The following is a 20184-nucleotide window of genomic DNA, read 5'->3' on the forward strand; positions in this document are numbered from 1 at the left end:
TTGAACATTGATGAACATTTTTGCAGCAGTTTATGATTGAAAGGAATTCAATGGTATTGTTATAGCATTCACAATAAAATAGAATAATAGGACGTTTGCGTTTATATACTGACTATAATAAAAGTGGTACAATGTAAATAATCTTCTGAACACTTTATCGGATTAATTATATTGATATGCTATACTAAGAAGAATCTAAGTTAATTAAACACACTTTAAAACACTTTTCGCGTTAACTTGAAAAGACAAAATTTCGAAACATATCGGATAAAAATTAGAAATAAATCTAATCTATCTGTAACATGTCAACAAATTCTAACATTGTTTCCACTATATTATACTCTTATCTCAAGCGAAAATTGAACTAAATGTTAGAAAGGTTTCTTATCTAACGAACATTATACGATGCTCAAGAAAAAAAGAAATTATTATTTATTTGTTTTATACGTACAGATAGCCTAGTATATAAATGGTGCGCGATGTTTTCGAAAAACATATTGCTTGTTAGAATCGCGGATTCGGTAAAAGGAACGAGTGTATTAACTTAATAATAGAAAGATTACTTTTAAACGCAAAAGTTTTCTTCAAACAATACGCAGTGATTTCCTTCCCAACGTAAGTAAATGTAATCGTAGCATAAAGCAAAATTCAAAGACACGATTAGAGATGCCAATAATATGATTGATCGGATTGATCCAGTCGAGTTTTGTTTACAATTAGATAAATTTTACGTCACAATGATATTTATACAGTAGTAACTTAATTAATAAATTATCTTATCTTATGTATATCGAATGGGAACTTGCCACAAACAGATATTAACGTTCGAAGAAAATATAAATAGGGAAAGCATATGAGAACGCAAATCTTGTCGTCTTCCCGGTATAATCGTAAATTAATTACTTAACAATAAAACTTTTGTATCGAGTAAAATTGTTGAAAAATCTTACAAGCTATTTAGCTTGAATATTCTTATTGTTGTTCATTAATGACAATCACAAAGGTATGTAAATTTGCCTAAATTCACAATTTACTTATTATTTACATCAAAATTTTTCAACACCTTTCATCATATATTCGCGTCTATAGAATTCTAATTATAAACTATTTTTAGACTGATTAAATTACAATATCGTCAGTCGATAAAAGTATGCATGATCAATTTTTTTTCTCGATTGGGTAATCGAAATGAAAGTATGGAAAGTAATTACGCAGTGAAACGAACGGAAATCGAGAATCGAGCATGTTGTACTAAGTAATCATTAGCCTTCGTAATTTTTCTTTCATTTATGTCGTAAAAATGTTATTCTGTGCAATCATTAAAAAACAAATCACATCTGCATTTTTGTACAAGTATAAAAAATAATCATTTTTTATATATGTTTTTGTTGCTTGTAGGCGCTGTTTGGTTTTCAAAGCGAGAATATTCTTTAAACTAGCAAGACTCGAGTTTTACATACTTCACGTTCCAATCATCCGCCTCCGTTCAAATCCATATAACGTGTTCAATTGCGCTCTTCAGTTCTCATCGCAATGTCAAGTTTATCGTGTACACGGCTCGTGTATAAATATTTGTAATCTCACAAGCAGCTGTAACAGCGAAGTTAACGTTTGTCAAACTTCTCGAAACTAACGTAATTATCATTCCTATCTATTCCATAATCGAACCGCTTGCACAGCAACTTGGTCGCTGTCTCATCTAGCCAGCATATTTTCAAAGAGCAAACGCTTTCAGCGAGAAATAACGTGTGTAAAGTTCCATATAAACGATATTCCCGAGTAACGAGGAAAGTATTTACAAAACACGCGTCGCGAAGGTTTAGATAACACAATACCGATCGTTGTTCGAGGTAGCCGAAGACAAAGGAGATTCGCAGGATAAAATAGCTGGGATTGTCTTTAGTAGGCGTAATTGTATCGTAATAGTTACAACGGCGATCCGCGCGTTAGTGCACGAGACCTCTCGTTATGTGTACGAAAGGAAATCAATGCCCACACCACCGAACGGCGACGATTGTGTGTAAAAATGAAATGGGGCATTGGGTGAAAGTACTCTTAGCTTGGAGGTCTTATATCAGATCAGTCTGCCAACAGCCGTGCAGGATGTGGATGACGATTTTACTTTGCTCCTAATGAACAGATCTCTTTGCGACTCCGACGGAACTTGTTCGTTTTACTAAATTCTACACAGATTTCGTTAAATTATGCTACCGGAGTCGTAAAATCGGATATTCTTTTCTAATCAGTGTGTTCTGTGCTTTAAGAAAATTGGTGAAAAAGTTTCGTATTGTTTAGAAAGAAACGTGCGTTTTTGTAGAATGTTGCAGATAATATGGATATGGTGTTTGGTGGTGTCAGTGTCAGATTTGACATTGGCCCTTGATAACGGCCTGGTGAAAACACCACCCATGGGCTGGCTTTCCTGGGAACGATTCAGGTGTAACACAGACTGTAAAAATGATCCTGATAATTGTATTAGGTGAGAGTGTTATTCTTTTGTGTTTTCTTTCTAAATTGGAATTTAAACACAATTTGTCCGACGTTTATTTGTGTAAACTCAATTTATTTGATGTTCAATAAAAGAATGGACGTGTTGCATGCTTTCGTTTCAAATCGTATTTAGTAACATAATATGATTCTTGATGATAAAGTGAAACTTCATTAGCATCTTTGTTACATGTATCTCTACGTCTATAGATTAATGCTACAAATTTTAATTGTTAATTGATATTTATGGAAAAGTGTTCTATATAGATTTCTAAGGATTACAAACATCAAAATTTTTAAGTATTTTTTTCTTCTTGTGAAACATAGAATGCAAATTTAAAAACTAGATGCTAAAATCAAACTGTGTTCACACTTTCATTGGTAGAAAATTCTGCTTAGCAGTTTACACAGAAGATTTAACAGTTTGAGTTTCTTAATCTAGTGTGAATCTAAATTTTTTAATTGCAAATTTTTCTAAGTTTAGTTTCATTACTATGATATTCAAAGTTACCAATTTGTTCATCAATAATTACTAATAATTGTGAAGAACATGTTCACATTTTTACAAATGAATGAATATTGCATTAATGAACTAAAAAGTATGGAGCCATAATATTTCACAAGATATTAAGTAAACGCTACATGTGAATCAGCAGTATCTAGTCTCAAGAGTGATTCCTAATAATTTTATTCAGAGTTGTGCCATTATGTAAATTTGTATTGTAATCCAAGGTTTCGTTACTTGTAGAAGACAAATACATGAAAAATGAAGCATCATCTTATCATTTTATCAATCTTTTATAATGACTACACATTAATTGGAAATAATGAATCATGTTTTCTGTCTTAACAAGAGCTTATAATTGATGATTTATTCAGTACAATTATAAAAAAAAAGGAAATGAATTTTCATGCTTTATAGTGATCAACGTTTTCACACAATGGCAGACGTTATAGCTTGTGGATGTACATTGATTGGAAGATATTTAAAAAATAATGAGAACTTTACCATAACATAAAGATTATAATTTAAGAAGAATAGATTTGTTTGGTAAATTGACAAAAAATTCTATTTTCACATCTTATAGTGATCGACTTTTTCGCACAATGGCAGACATTGTTGTAGCAGAAGGCTATGCAGCAGTTGGATATGAGTACATCAATATTGACGATTGTTGGCTGGAAAAGGATAGAGACATTAATGGTCACCTAGTGCCAGACAGGGAGAGGTTTCCATATGGCATGAAAAGCCTTGCTAACTATGTAAGCATCAATCTGTTATTCAGTTTTTTTGTCACAATAGTTATAATCTTACTTTTATCTATTTTCATTATACAGATTCATTCAAAAGGTCTTAAGTTCGGAATTTATGAGGACTATGGTAACTACACATGCGGTGGTTATCCTGGAGTATTAGGCTACTTGGAGACTGATGCACTTACTTTTGCATCATGGGATGTTGATTATGTAAAGTTAGATGGATGTTATTCTCATCCTTCTGAAATGGATAGAGGTACATTTAAAACACCATCTCTTTTTAGCTCTAACATTTGTACTTTTCAAATATAAATATTATAGTAGATAAAACGGATATTAAGCCACAAAGAGTTAAATGCTTATTCAAAGATTACTATATATGTAATCAATAAAAAATTATAGGATATCCTGAGTTCGGATTCTATTTGAATCAAACAAGCCGACCTATGGTGTACTCTTGCAGTTGGCCAGTTTATCAAATTTATGCAGGTTTACAGGTTGGTAGTACACAATCTCTACATGCTCTGAAATAAAACGTTTTTCTAAGTTATACCAAATTTTAGCCAAATTACACTTCCATAATAGAACACTGTAATCTATGGAGGAACTTCGACGATATACAAGATTCTTGGCACAGTCTAGAAACCATTATAGATTATTATGGAAACAATCAAGACGCGATCGTTCCGAATGCCGGCCCTGGACATTGGAACGATCCGGATATGTTAATCGTCGGAAATTTTGGCCTAAGCTATGAACAAAGCAAAACGCAAATGGCATTATGGGCTATATTAGCAGCACCTCTATTAATGTCCGTTGATCTACGAACGATCAGACCAGAGTACAAAGCTATTTTACAAAATAGGAAAATCATTGCCGTTGACCAGGATCCATTGGGTATACAGGGTCGACGAATTTACAAAGTTAGTTAACTTCTTCTATACGTACACAAGTAATGCTTAATTGCTTGAGTAATATCCTAGACTAATTTCAGACGATGTAAACGTAGTCATATAGTTAAGAATTTTACTATAATTTCAGCACAAAGGTATTGAAATTTGGGCAAGGCCAATATCTCCAGTTTACCAGAATTACTTCTCGTACGCCATAGCGTTCGTGAATAGAAGGACTGACGGTACACCATCTGATGTATCTGTAACATTAAAAGAACTGGGATTACAGTATCCTGGAGGGTATAGTGTAGAGGTATGTCACTATATACATACATATATATATATATATATATATATATATATATATATACAGGTAGTTCTTTTTTAAAATAACTACATGTTTTTAGGATCTATATGAGGATGTGAATTACGGTGTCCTAACACCACAAACGAAGATAAAAGTTAAGGTGAATCCTTCCGGAGTTGTGATATTACGGTGTGATTTACATTTAAAGGATATTTTTGACACAAATCAATTCCCACAGTATACACCTAATCAATTGTTCAAAGTCAGACAAAACTCGTTTAAATAACACGAAATAAGTTTTAACGAATTTTAAGTATAATTTACCATTTAATTGTAATACTTGACAAAACAATGTTACCATACCTTGTTACGTGAGTAGGAAATAAAGAAAATTATCATTTGTAATACTTAAAAATTTGTTAAACAATGTGATACAGTTTACTATAGAAAATATAATGTATTATTTACATATTTAATTGCAATGATGACAAAAAATCATTTGATTAATTGTTTGATAAGCACCAAGCATACGCATTGTCAAAGATGCGCTGCCACGGTGATGTAGTATACTTCCAATCAGTGGGTTTCCAAGGCCATTGCCACATTTGTGCACATCGCTCAGGATGTGGCATCATCGCCAAGTGTCGACCATCCGTGGAACAAATTCCGGCAATACCCTCTGTAAAAAGTTGTAAATATTACATATATGTATTTACAATGTTACATCGTATGAAAGTAGTATTTAATTCGTTGAATATACATATATATATTACCTGTACTTCCATTAGGATTAAGGGGATATCGTTCAGTCGGATTGCCATAATCATCTGTATACTTAATAGGCAAGCAATGACTGTTTTTTAGTTTTTGTAGAATCTCATTGTTGCGGAATGTAAACCTTCCTTCACCGTGAGCAATCCATACACCCAAAACGCTGTTTTCCATACCACTTAACATAATCGATGGTGATTTCTCAATTTTTACAGTACTCCATCGGCATTCGAATCTTTCTGACATGTTATGATCTAGGAAAACGTCTGACTTTGCGGTATCACCTGTATTACGAGAAAACAATTTAAATAATGATCACTATGTGCAATAACTGTATAAATATTTCTTACGTATAATTGATCAATACCGTTTTCATTCCCTACCAATCCTAACAAAGACATTAATTGACATCCATTGCAAACACCTAAGCTGAATGTGTCTTTACGAGACATAAATGCTTTCAATTGTTTCTGAAGGGACGGGTGGAATAGAAGACTCGCTGCCCATCCTTTAGCAGAGCCCAGGACATCTGTTTGAAATTAATTTTTAATATTTTATAAAATGTAATTATTTTTTCAGAAATAATAATTAATCTATTACCTGCATAGCTGAAACCACCAGGGAATACGACACCTCTGAATCTATCGAATGTAACTTTATTTTGTAACAAATCTTGCATTGTCACGTCCCAAACTTCGAAATTAGCTTGCATCAATGACGCCGCCATTTCTCTATCACCATTAATACCTTCTTCTCTTATTACAGCGACCGTAATGTTTGCTGTACAAACCCAAAAATGTAAATTCAATTCAGCGAAAATATATTTTCAGATTCCGTATCTAATTATAATTTTACTAACAAGACAAATTGTAAATTGTAGTAGTTCTAAAATCAGGATTGAATGTCAATTTATAAACTGGTGCAGATCTGTCTTTCAGCCCTTTGAATTCTTTAAGTGCGCACTCAATATTTGTTTGTCGGCGTTCTAATTGATAACTGGTTTCCTCCCACAGGTTCATTAACGGCAACACTGTCGAATCCAAAACTGTCTTCTCTTGTACACGAATTTTTACCTAAAAACACGTAAAACATGTAAAACCACGTAATACATACTTTAATACATGGAATACATACTTTTGATGACAGCCCAAAGCCTTCTGATCGTCCAATTAAATACACAGGAACATTATACTCCTTAAGCACATCCAAGACATAATTATGATTTAGTTGATCAACCTCTAATATCCATCCTATTTCTTCAGTGAATAAAACTTCGATAGGGGTTCCTGATTTGTGCGAAATGTTAATGTTAATTCCAGAAATGCCAGCAAAACACATTTCCAAGAGGCACGTGATAAGTCCACCATCACTAATATCATGTCCTGCTAATACTTTCCTCTCTATTGTAGCAGAAAATATGTAAAATATTAATAAAATATTAGGTTGTCATTCTAGACATGTGGCAAAAATATCTTCTAGTCTTTGTCACCTGCAATTAAACGTTGGATAGCATTGAAAGCATTTCTTAGCATATCAGGTCGTTCTACATCTGGTACTTCGTTTCCAAGAGACTTATAGACTTGAGCCAGAGCTGTACCACCAATTCGACTTTGTCCGTTTGATAAATCAATAAAAAGTATGTAACCAGTTTTTCCCATTGCAGGTGCTTTAAAATCTGGAGTAACTATCTATAATAAAAAAGAAAAAAACAAACGAAATTTTAACTAAGTAAAAACATTTAAGAAATATTTTTACTTACCTGTCGTATATCAGGACAAGGAGCATAGCAAGACACCACAAGCGTTCCCGGTGCTTTGACGACATCTTTTCCAATTCGTGCAGCCATACTAAGAGAATCCTTTCCTCCATCAATTGCAATTCCTAATTCCTTCATAATTGAACACATAGCAGAACATGCTTCATATAACGCAGCACCTTCTCCCGGTAACTTAGCGGCCCACATCCAATTTCCGCTGCATTTAACGTCCTGCATGCATAAAACGTAAGAGAGATGCTTATCAAAAGATATATTTATTTTGCTGAATTAATTTTGATAAGGAGTCAATACTTGTATGTTTGAAATGTGTGCAAATACTAAGTTACTTAATGCTTCTGCAACTGTCATGCGAGCTCCAGCTGCTGAATTTACGAGACCCTTTATTGGCTGTTCTCCAATCGAAGTTGCAATACCAACCTACACGATAAAATATATTATACTTATTGTATCTTTTTTTTATATTTATATTGTTTTTACTTTGTTGATTTTTATTTATATATTAGTTTACCGTGGAGAAATGAGAGATTGCTGTTACAGCAACATCTGCCAAAGGAGTGTGCAAAGGACCAACACACTGTTGTTGAGCAATTAATCCGGTAACACAACGGTCCACTTTGTTAGTTAAGTATCGTTTGCTTGCCACTGAAGGCAAACGTAAAACCCTTTCCAAAGCAGCTTGCACAGTCACGTTTGCTGGCAATTTAATAACAGGTAGTTGAGTTGCTTGCCTTTGAAGATTAAAGGTCTGCAAGGATATTATAAAATTATTATTTAAGTATAAAATGAAGATGAAAGTCGCGCAAAATATATTAAATGATCCTGAAAAATGCAAAATGATCAAGTTTGATATTTCACCCATAAAGAGTGGATTTGGTCTGTGGAATTTTGCATTTACCTTTCGAGGCATTTTTCCAAGTACCAATTCCAAATCTAGGTCAACTGGATGCCTCGTTTTATGTTCGTAATTCTCGTTTAAACATTTCGATGCATCACAATTGTCTTCTTCCGAAAGAATGATTCTCCCATTTCCCGTGATTGTTCCTACGAAATTAATAGGACACTTTTCTCGCGCCGCTATATCTTTGAGTAGATTACTGTCCTCTGGTTTGCAAAGAATTGCATCATTTTCTTGATATTCTGCGCCCCATAATTCTAAGGTACTAATGCTCGGATCACCTAATTCAAACGCCTTTGCAAAGATCACAGCACCAGCGGGTTCTACTATTTCTTTCAAAACGTTACCTGTAATATTGTAATATTTATAATATTTTATCGCTTGTAATTGTGTTATACTTTTCCAAAGGCATCTCTTACCATTGCCTCCGGCTCCTTGGTCGTGTATACTAAGTATAGGATTTCGTTGTCCCATTTCGGTACAAGCACGAACAACTCTGTTCAATTTCTGTTCCATTTCAGGATCACCTCGCTGCACCGCTCCAAAGTCTAATTCCGATTTGTTGTCACCTTGCACCTAACAGTTCTTCGTGTTTACAATTTATAATATGTTAAAATACAATACTTATGTAATGATTTGCAATATCAAACCACCTCGATGGAACTAGCTGAACCACCACCCACGCCAATTCTATAAACAGGACCACCAATTTTAATGACTTCCATACCTGAAGCACAGTAATCATTTTTATATTGCCGAATCAAAAATAATACATAAAGATTAAAGATTAAATGGTAATTTTTATTAACCTTTTTGCGGTGAAACTTTTTGAGACATATCAGCGTCCATAGTACCCAAGCCTCCGCTGAACATTATGGGTTTTATCCATTCACGTCGTACACCACCTTCGTCTGTCATACCGAAGGAACGAACAAAACCGGATATAACTGGTTCGCCAAATTTATTGCCGTAATCAGATGCTCCATTGCTAGCTTCGATTATGATTTCTAACGGAGAAGCCATGTTATTGGGATATGGGACATTCTTGTCTTCCCATGGTAAATCGTATCCTAAAGGAAGATTAGCGATTCAGTAAGGATAGCTTGTTGGCTTTTAGTTATACATAGTATGAATTGTACAAGTTATACATAGGTATATTAAGTACAAACCTAGAATATGTAAATTACCAATGGAATAACCAGCCGTACCAGCAATGTAATATCCTCCTCTACCTATTCCTTGAATATCCCGTAATCTTCCGCCGGTACCAGTCGTAGCTCCGCTGCAAATTGTAAGATTTATGAAATACAGCGCTCAATAATTTCATGAGAATATAAAATTATCGTATTTACCTAAACGGAGCAACTCCCGTTGGAAAGTTGTGCGTTTCTGCGGTAAATATCAGATTTTGATTTACGCTCGCCAAATGAAAAGGACTGCACGTGTGAGTCTCGTTTGGTCGCAGTACTTTCGTCTGATAGCCCTTAATCGCACTACTATTATCACTGAACTTAATTGTATTATTTGGATTCGAGTAATTCTGTGTTCCTATAATCATATCAATTAATGACTCTTTCATTACTTCACCGTCGACGATCATTTCACCCTTAAAGAACCAGTGACGGCTGTGTTCGCTGTTAGACTGTGCTAAGTCGAAACATTCAACGCTAGTTGGATTACGCTTTAATTTGTTAAGAAATAAGTCTGTGTAAAAGTCCAAGTCCCAATTGTCGAATGCTAAACCTAAACACAAATTAGAAAATGTATTAACTAAAATAATAAGAGAGTTCATTTTATATTGTATCTTTCTTCTTAGTATGTACCTAGTTGCATGTTCACTTTTTCTAATGCCATTCTACCTTCTTGCAAAATGTCAACCTCGAACCACTTCTCTGGTCTAAAGCCATGATCGAATGTTTGTATTGGTTTTGTGTATCTACACTCTGTCATCTTATCAAGCAGGGCATCAGTTATCTAAATATATAAATTTAATATAACAGACTATTATACTCATTAAAATAAATACTTATAATTACTTTTACATACAGCATCTTCAACATTTTTATTAATTATTCCGCTGTGTTTAATATAATATCTAGTTGCTACTTCTATTCTTGTTATTTTGTTTAAATGCACAGATCTACATATAGATACAGCATTGCTGGAGAATGCTGTAGAAAAATTAAGCCTGTAATAACATGAGAAAAACTGATATATTATTCAATAATTAGACAATTCTTTCAATTTTTATAATTGCTTTACCTTGGACCAATTTCTATGACAAAGCAGTTATTTAATTTTTCATTAAATACACTGGACGTCTTCAAGCTATCTGGCTCAAAAGTAGAAGCCAAAATCCACTTTAATACTTTCAATTCTTCTTTATTCAGAGATTCCTTAATTTCAATGTAGTAGCACAATTCGGTCTCCAAGCCATTAATCACAGGTGTTATTTGAACAAGACTCTCATATTTATTTTTCAGTTGGCCTAACTTTAAACCAGGTACTTTGTAGAATCTTATAATATCCATGATTTAATAGCTGAAAAACACTACATCTCTTAAGACCTCCTATAGAGTTAAGACTCTGGATTAGCAAATAAATCGTTAAATTATCTTAATTTATCAGCATAGTAATTGTGAAATAGGATGCTTGTATCATAATAATAATATAGGAAAACATGAGACCAGGTCGAAAGATCATCTTACTTGATAGAATTTTTATTTTTAATCAAATACTATATACTTCACTATGTTATACGTCACAGTAATAGCAATAAACAAATAGGAAAGCATAATTTTAATGAATTGAGGAAAGATATCTGGTACGAAAGAACATAAATATTAAATCATACTAAAGGTTCCTTTTTACCACAAAATTTTATAATAAATAAATTAATTATATATCATATTTCATAATAATTATTATAAAACTTAAATTATTTTAATCTCTTAATTTTATGCAATTAAAAATTATATGCTAAAATAATAACTTAAAGTAAAATTATTCTTACCCTAATAACGTTTTGCTACTTTATTGTATTACCAATATAACATCCAACAAAAATCTTTTGTATTTTATTCTCTGAAGCAACAAGTTTTTCTTACATGTTGCCATGAGACTATTCAGTGACGCATAACCTTGCTGCGTTTTATACCACGTGCGTTTTACTCTGTCGATAAAACGACTATTGCTTATCTATGTACAGAACAATTAAGAATTTTGGACGAAGAAAACCATCATTTATATTATTCGTCTTAAATTAAGAAAACATTAATAAGACCTAATAAATTAATATCTACTGTAAAATCTATAGTATGTAGTAGATATAGCGATGTATAATTTATTCGAGTATATATTTACATTATAACAATTTTCGTAGAAAAGATATTTACTCAAATCTTCTAGCCGAGAAAATCATAATTAGAAACGTCTTCGAATTGCTGATTTTGTGGATTACCCGGGGCCATGGGCCTTGTCGTCATTTGCCCCCTAGGACCGACCATTTGCTGCTGTATACCAAGTAAATGCCTATACGATGGTTGTGGCTGCAAAATAACAAGTTTCCATTCAAAAATTGAACCTTTCAATTCTGTGTACGAAACCTAAAAAGTAACAAGTATATGACAATCCGTACTTGTTGTAATAAACGTCTGAGACCTAAATTCGAAAGAGGCTGCATCAATCTGGGTGCATTCGCTTGTTGATTCGTCATTCCAGCTGGGTTCAGTGTTCTCTGTGCTTGTTGGGCCTGTAACAAATTTCGTTTATTTATTTCGTTTCTTCCTCCAGGTTTGGTTAGACAATAGAATAATATGATAACTTTTTAAAAAACAGTTCACCTCCAACTGTTGTTTATATTGCATTTCCTGTTGCTGTGCTACTTCTAGATTCTGTTGAATCTATAAAGTTAATTATGTTACGTAAATTCTGTGAAGTTTATTTTAGACAGGTGTTTCGTAATCTTTTTATGTATTTCCGTATTTTGTTATATTTTATTGGCTTACGTTTACTTCCAGTTGCGACTTATATTGCGCCTCCTGTTGCTGCGCAGCCTCTAACGTTTGCCGTAGTTGTTGAATTTTTATTAAATTTTGATGCCTAGCTAGTTCTATTTCATCAAATGGTGGTCTTTGCTGTCCTACCATCGTTGCAGAAGCTGGAGGCACTTGAGGACCAGTAATACCACCAGTCTATCGTCGTATCAATAAAACGAGAACTTTACTTCATAATTATCATATATTTGTATTAATTGCATACTTGCATAATTATCATTTATGTGCATCTATGTAAATAGTATTTAATTCTAATTTGAACTTTTTATTGCTCAAATACTTCTACTTTAAACTCATTAAGCTGTATCATTCTTTATCGTATATCTTACCTGCATATTTATTTGAGTCTGAGGGCCAGCAGATGGAGTTAATGTCTGTTGTGGAGCATTCGTGGACACCACATTCTGAGTTATTTGCCCTCCTACCATAGCTACAGTATTTGTTTGTGACAAAAGAATACCCCCTTGGGAGGTACCTGTTGCAGGCATAGGACCAGCTATTGCATTTGCTTGAGCAGCTCCAGCCTGAAAGTTTAGTTATTATAAATGTTTATTTCAAACTTCCACGAGATTATTATAATATATAAATATTGATTAATTTTTTTCAAATATACAGCTATTTGCTCAGATCAAAAGTCTGTTTTTTAAGGAAAAAATTTATGCTTACCTGTTGCCTCAAGGTTGCGTGCGATGTTTTTTGCTGCTGAATTACTTTGCGAAGGCGATCTACAAAACCTGTCTGATCGTTAGGAATAAATCCCAAATACGTTCTTCTTTCCGCCGTATAAAGAAGAATAAGTACTTTTATGTCACAAGCTGAGGTTGCTTGCAAAAAAGTGAAATGAACACAACCTGCCTGAAATATATTTTTCTTTTTTATCTAGAGCTAAATAAATTTTTGCTTAAATATTCATATATAAGCACGATGTACTAACAAATCCCGAATTCATAACTTTTGTTAACGATTCCAACGCTTCGCAAGGTGTAGGATGAAACAGAACGGACTTAGAATTTTTCAAATAAGATCCGCCAATATTTCCTATTAATTGCTTAGGCATGAGCTGCATAATCAACTTCTGTGGCCACGTATCAGCTTTCCTAAAACGCATTCAATTTATAATATTTCACGATCAATTGTTACCGTTAACAATTTCTAACAGGAACTTTGTTTCCTTGTAAAAAAAGATTATACTTCGTATCAATTTCCTAGATTACTTAAAAAATATAAACATACAGGTATGTAATTTTCAAATCATACGACGTCGATAAAAAAATTAACAAATACTTACAATTCTGGATCCCCGTCCTTGGAATTCGCGGAAACTTGACACGGAAGGTGTTTAGTCTGTTTCGGTGCCTCTGCAGTCGTTTTAGCTTTTTCTACCCATTCGATAATACCTTGCCATATTGTTTGCCTCTCGCGTGACGCGCCAATTTGCGGCCCTGGTCCTACTGGAGCAGTTACCTTTAACAATAATATTGATACAATTCACGTATCTATCTTTCATTTCAGATTTCATTATTCAAAATTTATTTGCTGCAGGTTGAGGGGTTCAATCGTATCACTTCAAAATATTACCTGTGTTTGAGAGTGTGGTATTTGTTGCTGTTGGGCAACCGAAGATACAGGCGCCTGTGTTTGAGAGGCAGTAACTGTTTGTGGTACCTGGGTAGGCACAGACTGACTGACGCATGAAACAGTATGTTGTGATCCAGGCTGTCCGTGTGTTTGTTGTACCGTTATAGGCATTGAATTCTGTTGTTGGACAGTTTGTTGTTGCTGTTGTTGCTGCTGCTGCTGCTGCAACTGCATTGTCAGTCGTAACTGTTGCTGTTGCTGTTGCGACATCTGTGGTTGTTGAAGCGATGACATCTGTTGTTGCTGCTGCTGCTGTTGTTGCTGCTGCTGTTGTTGCTGCTGTTGTGCATTGGCAGTCATAACATTGGTACTAGCCACTGAAAATATAGATCGCGGATAAGGACACCTAAGCTTCTTAAGCAAATGCTGATCCATCAACACAGAAGCTAGTCAAATAGTATTTTTGACTTACTGCTATCAATCCTTTGTCCAAATGCAGTTACATTCAATGTCAATGAAGGAGGTGGCTGATTTAATTGTGCTATTAAAGCACTACTTTGTGCATTTGCTGTACCAGTAGTTCCTGGTGTCACAAAAGGTCTGGACCATCTTGGAGGATTTGCTCTTGCTGCACCAGGAGGATGATAAGTTGGCGGCGCAGGTATTTGGGGATTGTAAGGAGGCCTTGCGTTGTTCATATTAGGTGCCATTGGTACCACCGTTTGATGAACTGAAGGAATATTTTGGGGAGTTTGATTTCTGAACTGTGCACCTTGAGGCTGAGTCGGTGGAGCGATGTTCTGTTGAATCTGATTTGTATTTGGGCTGTCATTCTGCAATGGGCTCAGCGGAATTTGCGCAGCAGTAACGGGCGTATTATGAACGGGTCCGTTGATTGCAGGACTAACGGGTCTTTCTTTCAAATTATAATTACGTAACAGGACTAAATGTCGCGGATCTTTGGCGTAGTTTTTGGTCTGGGATGATTGCAAATCGCCGCCAGCTTTCTCAAATAATTTAAATAAAGCAGGTATTTTTCTAGGTGATAAAATGGAGAGATTAATATTTCTCTAAAAGAAAAGAATATAATTTAAGGTAAGTTTAATTTATAATTATTATATAAATTGTTAAACACTCAAATGTACCTCCTGATATAATGAAGCCAATTGTTCTATAGTATGGCCAGCAAATTTATATGATTCTTGTATGACTGTTTGATATGGAGGAGAGTTGCAAATTAAAATACAGTGCTTCTGTGATGCAGTATTTGGGTCGCGTCGCAATTGCAGATCTTCAAAACATTGTAAACCGGTTGCAAGACCTTCTCCAATATTCGCAAAACATTCTCCCTTCCCTCCAACCATTCTATTCAAACAAGAACATTGTCAGTATTTTTTAACAATATTAAAACTCTGTAAGGAACTGAATTTTTTGCTTACTCTAACTTATCTAAAACAAGTAGTAACTTATGAGGATTAGCATATGGCCCAAAAGTCTCTGTACATGGTGCTGGTAAACAATCGGCAGCATGGTACACCACTATTCCATACAATGTTGTACTGTTCTGCTAAAAAAAAATTTCTTGTTAAGTATAAAAACCAAAATACTACTTACAAAACTTCACTGAATATTAACAAGGAAACAAGTATTTAAAAGTAAAAGACATTCTTTATTTGCTTTACCTCGGAAACATATTCTCTATCCTCTATACCACCTTGACTAAAATACCTAAATAATAGGATACCTTCGATCAATAGTCATTCATAGAAAACATAAGAAACTTTACATCAGTACTTAAATAGGTAAGCATTACTTACTCAAGTGTAGGAATAAGATAATTTGTTTTCAGATCATTAAGATAGGCTCCGTTAACAGCTGTTCCTTCAATGACAAATATCACATCCGCTTGTATACCATGTTCCGTGGGACCAGCTACCATTTTTGTTCCGCTCTTTGAAATAACATCAGAAAAAATACATGAAAGAAATATGATAAACAGCAGAGTAGTTATAACATGCAAACAATGTATACACATAAACGTGTTAACACGTATTCACTGCAGACAATGCTACTTGGTAGCGTCTTTTAATAAAATAAATGTCGATAATATCAGTATCAATTGATAATAAAATTAAACAGTTGTCAGATTGACGAATAATATAAGGCACCTATATCGATGTACCTGTAATTGGTCCACAGTAAATGCGTTGAAGAATTACTTTATTAAACACTTCCGAGCTTTTAACGGATATATCCGCAATTAAAGAAAAACTCAGCGGACTATTAACAGATATATATATATACACATCCGCAACTATATATAATTACAAGTATAAAAACACATAACATATATCTGTATTAATTTCAAGTTGCATTAATAGAAAGTAAAATATGAGACTTACAAAGAATTTACAAGGCAAATATTAACATCTGTGGACGTCAATTTATGCTCATTGATAATATTAAAATTCGAGCTCGTAAAATATTACAGTCAATCGTATCTCGAGTAATCGTAAAAGGTTACGGTGAATTGTATTTCAAGTAATCGACGATTAACGTTAGGGCTTTGCAGGTTACATCCGTCCGTCACGTATAATTTATGCAAGTGTTAATTAAATAAAATGCCTCTTTGACAATTATCTTAATACCTTATTATTATTATTATTATTATTATTATTATTATTAAATGGTTTGTACCAAAACATTTAAACAACGAATAGAACAAACCATTTCAAGCTCCTCAACTAACAGTTTCTAAATTTATGTCACAAGCGTCATGTTGGTAATGTAGAAGCGGAAAAATCTAGAAGAAATATTTTACTCCATAAAAATGACTCATTTATTATTTTACTATTATATAACTATTATAGTATTTGTTATTTTACTTTTCATACATATACTCGATAAAAATAATTCAATATAATGCAATTTAATAAAATGGCGGATAAACTTTACGGGACCGAAAATTGTCGATTCCTTTTCATGCCTTCTGATGCATAGAATCTAAAAATGCAGGTTTCAACTTTAAGAATCCATCGATTCGTTAGTTATGTCTACATAAAAATGTGTAAAAATGTTTTTAGCATATTTTATAAGCTATATTAACAACATACTGGTTTCTATCCGTAATCCGATTGGTATGCACCAGTTTAAAGCGCCATCGGGACGATTGGAAATTGAACTAGCCCAGCAAATGCCTAAAAAAATTCCCTAAAAACGCGTAAATTTGTACTAACTACAACTTGTATTAATTTGCAATTACTTGAACTGATAGTCAATCCTAAAGATAAAACCTGCATCTTCTACGCATCGAATACTATCAGACAATATGAAAAAAGGTCAACCAGTTTTGGTGCCTTAAAGTGAAAGTTCAGCGTACTTTTGTAGTTTGTCTAATCGAAACTAAATAGTAATATTTCTCGTTGTGGTAACAAAGCTACAGCATAGAAACATAGAAATACTAATTAAGCCAATGTTGGTATTCCAACATACATTGGAATTCTGTTCACTAAAAAATCTGTGCTCGATCATCTTCGTACGTGATACGGTCACGTGACTATGTTCGTTGTTTTAAAATAATTTAAATTGTATATCAATTTACAAATGATTGGAATCTAATTGTTATCATGTAAAACCAGAATTCAAATAACAGTATTATTAGTTAAACCTACGGGATTACGTATCGGTTTTACGAATTTCCACGTATAAAGCGAAACAAATTTGAAACAAGACGTTAAAAGATTGACGGTAATAAAAGTAAGTTTACCAAACCAAGTTTTAAATAAAAAGTATTTATTTTTACGTTCAGTATAACCGTACTAAGTAACCTACTGAGATTAGAGTTTTTTCCCAAAATTGTGGAAAAACTGTTTTTGATAAATACTTGACTAGTCGCTAATTTATTATAGTTACATCAGAATGGAGCAATTAAAGTGGACAACGCCGATTAAGAACAAAGTCGAACATGAAAATTTGACAGCTAAGAGTCCTGTGATATATAAGACTCCCGTAAAGCAATATGAAAGTAATTCAAAGCGTACAATGTATAGAAACGGCATGAATAACTTCAGCGTTCTTCCAAGTCATATTACACCGCCATCAGGTTTAACAAAATTCATAGCAAGAAACCCTTTCGAGAGTAACATAACTGATAGACTGCATTTGTCAGTAATTAGTCCAACTGTGTTCAAGCGGGTAATCTTTTAGTCTGTTCAGTGAGGAAATTAAGATTTGAATTATTTAAACCGATCCAGATAATGAAATCATGTTATGTATTACTATCTGATGGTTTTGTACTAAAATTCTGTCTAATTATTGATAATGTGTCTAGGTTTCGAGTCCATCTCAGCAATCTCCAGATTTTGCGTGGAGCATAGACGATCTTGCATTAATAAAGCCAGCAAAAATAGAAGAGTTCCCTGTGCAGGAAATATATTGTACAGATCCAGAGACTGAAATAAAAGTACAAGAAGCTATTGATCACTTTTTTAAAGAAAATTCAATAATTCCAAGTCCATGGGAGATGAAGAAAAAAAAGATTAAGACAAAAATTAAAGTGGACACACCTTTAAAAATTATGAATGACTTGAATCCAGAGACCTCCAAATCAAAGAAAGACGGTATTTATATGTTATAAATAATTAAAGCATTGTATTTCCTATATATTAATTTTGATTTTTCTTTAGCATGGAGTCAAACAGCATTGACGTTTCCATCTGAATTGCCATCACATGTTATGGAAATTTTAAAACCTTATTGTACATTCACTCAAGTAGGTACAAAGCTAATATTATCGTTCTTCTTTATTATTTGAGATGGCTGAACATATGTTATTTTATTTCTTAGGAGCAAAATATCGAAAATGATGACGCTAATTCAAGTAACAACTCGTTGAGACGAAAATTGTTCTTTAATCATGAGGATTGTGCAGATAATGAAGAAAATACTTCAGTCTCTTTATTACCGATAAAGATGAATGAATCTCTAATGCTACCTTCAAGTCCTCCACAAAGTGGAATGTTAACTCATGGTCCTCCATTGAAGGTAAATGAAAATTCAATTAGAAATTATGCCTTTTTAATCTTACATACATTTTCTAAGCAGATTTTTCTTTCTTTAGCATTCACTTGATGGAGACTGTGGTTACAATACATGGCAAATTAATTCAGGCAATTTATCGTCTCCTAATATATCTCCTATTCATAGTACAGTAAATATGTTGTGTGAAAGTCCAAAGTCTAGATCTCGTTCAGTTGCACGATTAGATTTTACTGTGGATATGACCGTAGACAAATCTAATATGCAGTATGAAGAATTATGTGACGATCATTCTCCAGGTAATCATATTATGCTTATTAATATATTCATATATTATATACGATTACTTATAATAACACAATAATATTTTTCAGACGAATTTTTGAATAAAATCGATACAAAGGTACCTGAAAAAATGGTCGACGTTAGTCCGAATTTAAAAAGCAATTTCACGCGTATTCAATCTGACGCTCACTTAGGACAAAAAATTCTAGTCAAGAACTCAACTCCTGTTAAATGTAACTTTGAAGCTGCAGCCTCGGAATTTAATTTTATAAATTTTGTAAATATGTCATAATAATGCAGGGGAAAAGATGCTTCATATTGTTTAAGAATTTCTTTTTCAAATACGAAGTGATCTACTTAAGAATTTTATAAGAAATTATATAATTCGATTTTATCCCACCGACGTATTTTGTTTTATAATTGAAATTTATATATATATGTAGATTTTAATGTACACTGGTTAACATAATTTTTAGTTTTCCAGTTGTGTCGTGTAATCTGCAAAATATGTTTCCCAGTAATAATTGTGAATAAATATTGAATAATTTAATTCATTTCGGCGCAAATTTAATATCTGAAATATATATTATATTTTACGCACCGAAAGGTATTGTAATTTAAAGTGAAGAGAAATAAGTACAGTGACAATAATACAGTGACAATTGATAATTTAATATAAGGCATTTTGAATAAGAATAATGGTAGTTGTAAATATTGTACATAATAATGGAACACCTGTGTTAATCATGGAAATAAAATAAACATTTACGAATTTAACGGAACCTAGTTTCCGTTTAGAATGTTTATCATAATAAACGCATGGCGAATTATAAATATTTCAG

At 33.2% G+C, this 20184-nt stretch overlaps 4 protein-coding genes across 5 annotated transcripts; 2 read left to right on the forward strand and 2 right to left on the reverse strand.

Annotated features, from left to right (window-relative positions):
- Positions 1-1871: 1871 nt before the first annotated feature.
- On the forward strand, positions 1872-5359 carry LOC143425606 (alpha-N-acetylgalactosaminidase). Its single transcript, XM_076898547.1, has 8 exons — positions 1872-2066; positions 2318-2479; positions 3576-3750; positions 3826-4000; positions 4147-4241; positions 4308-4667; positions 4786-4950; positions 5045-5359. Exons 1-8 carry the CDS (start codon positions 1969-1971, stop codon positions 5228-5230), a joined length of 1416 nt encoding a protein of 471 aa, XP_076754662.1. The 5' UTR covers positions 1872-1968; the 3' UTR covers positions 5231-5359.
- On the reverse strand, positions 5357-10952 carry Pfas (phosphoribosylformylglycinamidine synthase). The gene is made up of 19 exons (XM_076898557.1): positions 10650-10952; positions 10434-10575; positions 10211-10361; positions 9740-10130; positions 9557-9669; positions 9197-9457; positions 9041-9114; positions 8807-8963; positions 8388-8734; positions 8001-8237; positions 7784-7909; positions 7471-7702; positions 7205-7399; positions 6850-7115; positions 6575-6788; positions 6316-6495; positions 6083-6244; positions 5718-5999; positions 5357-5623 (listed from the first exon to the last, which is right to left on the reverse strand). The coding sequence occupies exons 1-19, from the start codon at positions 10916-10918 to the stop codon at positions 5448-5450; spliced, it is 3975 nt and encodes a 1324-aa protein (XP_076754672.1). The 5' UTR covers positions 10919-10952; the 3' UTR covers positions 5357-5447.
- A 755-nt stretch (positions 10953-11707) lies between these two features.
- On the reverse strand, positions 11708-16796 carry LOC143425598 (mediator of RNA polymerase II transcription subunit 25). Its single transcript, XM_076898533.1, has 15 exons — positions 16423-16796; positions 15838-15971; positions 15703-15748; positions 15460-15587; positions 15166-15385; positions 14493-15090; positions 14021-14397; positions 13731-13906; positions 13377-13539; positions 13109-13297; positions 12772-12966; positions 12395-12580; positions 12230-12289; positions 12025-12138; positions 11708-11935 (listed from the first exon to the last, which is right to left on the reverse strand). The coding sequence occupies exons 2-15, from the start codon at positions 15957-15959 to the stop codon at positions 11792-11794; spliced, it is 2718 nt and encodes a 905-aa protein (XP_076754648.1). The 5' UTR covers positions 15960-15971; positions 16423-16796; the 3' UTR covers positions 11708-11791.
- Positions 16797-17520: 724 nt separating this feature from the next.
- Positions 17521-19649, forward strand: Bora (aurora kinase A activator-like protein bora). 2 transcript variants are annotated; one of them, XM_076897728.1, is made up of 7 exons: positions 17521-17776; positions 17929-18214; positions 18351-18639; positions 18706-18791; positions 18866-19063; positions 19140-19356; positions 19432-19649. In XM_076897728.1, the coding sequence occupies exons 2-7, from the start codon at positions 17939-17941 to the stop codon at positions 19632-19634; spliced, it is 1269 nt and encodes a 422-aa protein (XP_076753843.1). In that variant the 5' UTR covers positions 17521-17776; positions 17929-17938; the 3' UTR covers positions 19635-19649. The 2 variants fall into 2 exon arrangements, with proteins under 2 accessions (XP_076753843.1, XP_076753844.1); XM_076897729.1 differs by having other exon boundaries at positions 17712-17776; positions 17938-18214.
- The last annotated feature ends 535 nt before the right edge of the window (positions 19650-20184 follow it).

Source organism: Xylocopa sonorina, chromosome 7 (assembly GCF_050948175.1).
Source record: "Xylocopa sonorina isolate GNS202 chromosome 7, iyXylSono1_principal, whole genome shotgun sequence".
In the NCBI taxonomy this organism is placed as follows: domain Eukaryota; kingdom Metazoa; phylum Arthropoda; class Insecta; order Hymenoptera; family Apidae; genus Xylocopa; species Xylocopa sonorina.

Excerpts from the sequence above, each read along its gene's own strand:
- LOC143425606 (XM_076898547.1), top strand. The coding sequence starts at position 1,969 with ATGTGTACGAAAGGAAATCAATGCCCACACCACCGAACGGCGACGATT. Across the intron at positions 2,480-3,575 it reads GATCCTGATAATTGTATTAG|TGATCGACTTTTTCGCACAA; the intron begins GTGAGAGTGTTA and ends CACATCTTATAG. Across the intron at positions 4,001-4,146 it reads TCCTTCTGAAATGGATAGAG|GATATCCTGAGTTCGGATTC; the intron begins GTACATTTAAAA and ends AAAAAATTATAG.
- Pfas (XM_076898557.1), bottom strand. The coding sequence starts at position 10,918 with ATGGATATTATAAGATTCTACAAAGTACCTGGTTTAAAGTTAGGCCAA. Across the intron at positions 6,000-6,082 it reads ATTGGTAGGGAATGAAAACG|GTGATACCGCAAAGTCAGAC; the intron begins GTATTGATCAAT and ends CTCGTAATACAG. Across the intron at positions 5,624-5,717 it reads TAATCCTAATGGAAGTACAG|AGGGTATTGCCGGAATTTGT; the intron begins GTAATATATATA and ends AACTTTTTACAG.
- LOC143425598 (XM_076898533.1), bottom strand. The coding sequence starts at position 15,959 with ATGGTAGCTGGTCCCACGGAACATGGTATACAAGCGGATGTGATATTT. Across the intron at positions 13,907-14,020 it reads TACCACACTCTCAAACACAG|GTAACTGCTCCAGTAGGACC; the intron begins GTAATATTTTGA and ends TTATTGTTAAAG. Across the intron at positions 12,581-12,771 it reads AGACTCAAATAAATATGCAG|ACTGGTGGTATTACTGGTCC; the intron begins GTAAGATATACG and ends ATACGACGATAG.
- Bora (XM_076897728.1), top strand. The coding sequence starts at position 17,939 with ATGGAGCAATTAAAGTGGACAACGCCGATTAAGAACAAAGTCGAACAT. Across the intron at positions 18,792-18,865 it reads CTTATTGTACATTCACTCAA|GAGCAAAATATCGAAAATGA; the intron begins GTAGGTACAAAG and ends TTTATTTCTTAG. Across the intron at positions 19,357-19,431 it reads ATGTGACGATCATTCTCCAG|ACGAATTTTTGAATAAAATC; the intron begins GTAATCATATTA and ends AATATTTTTCAG.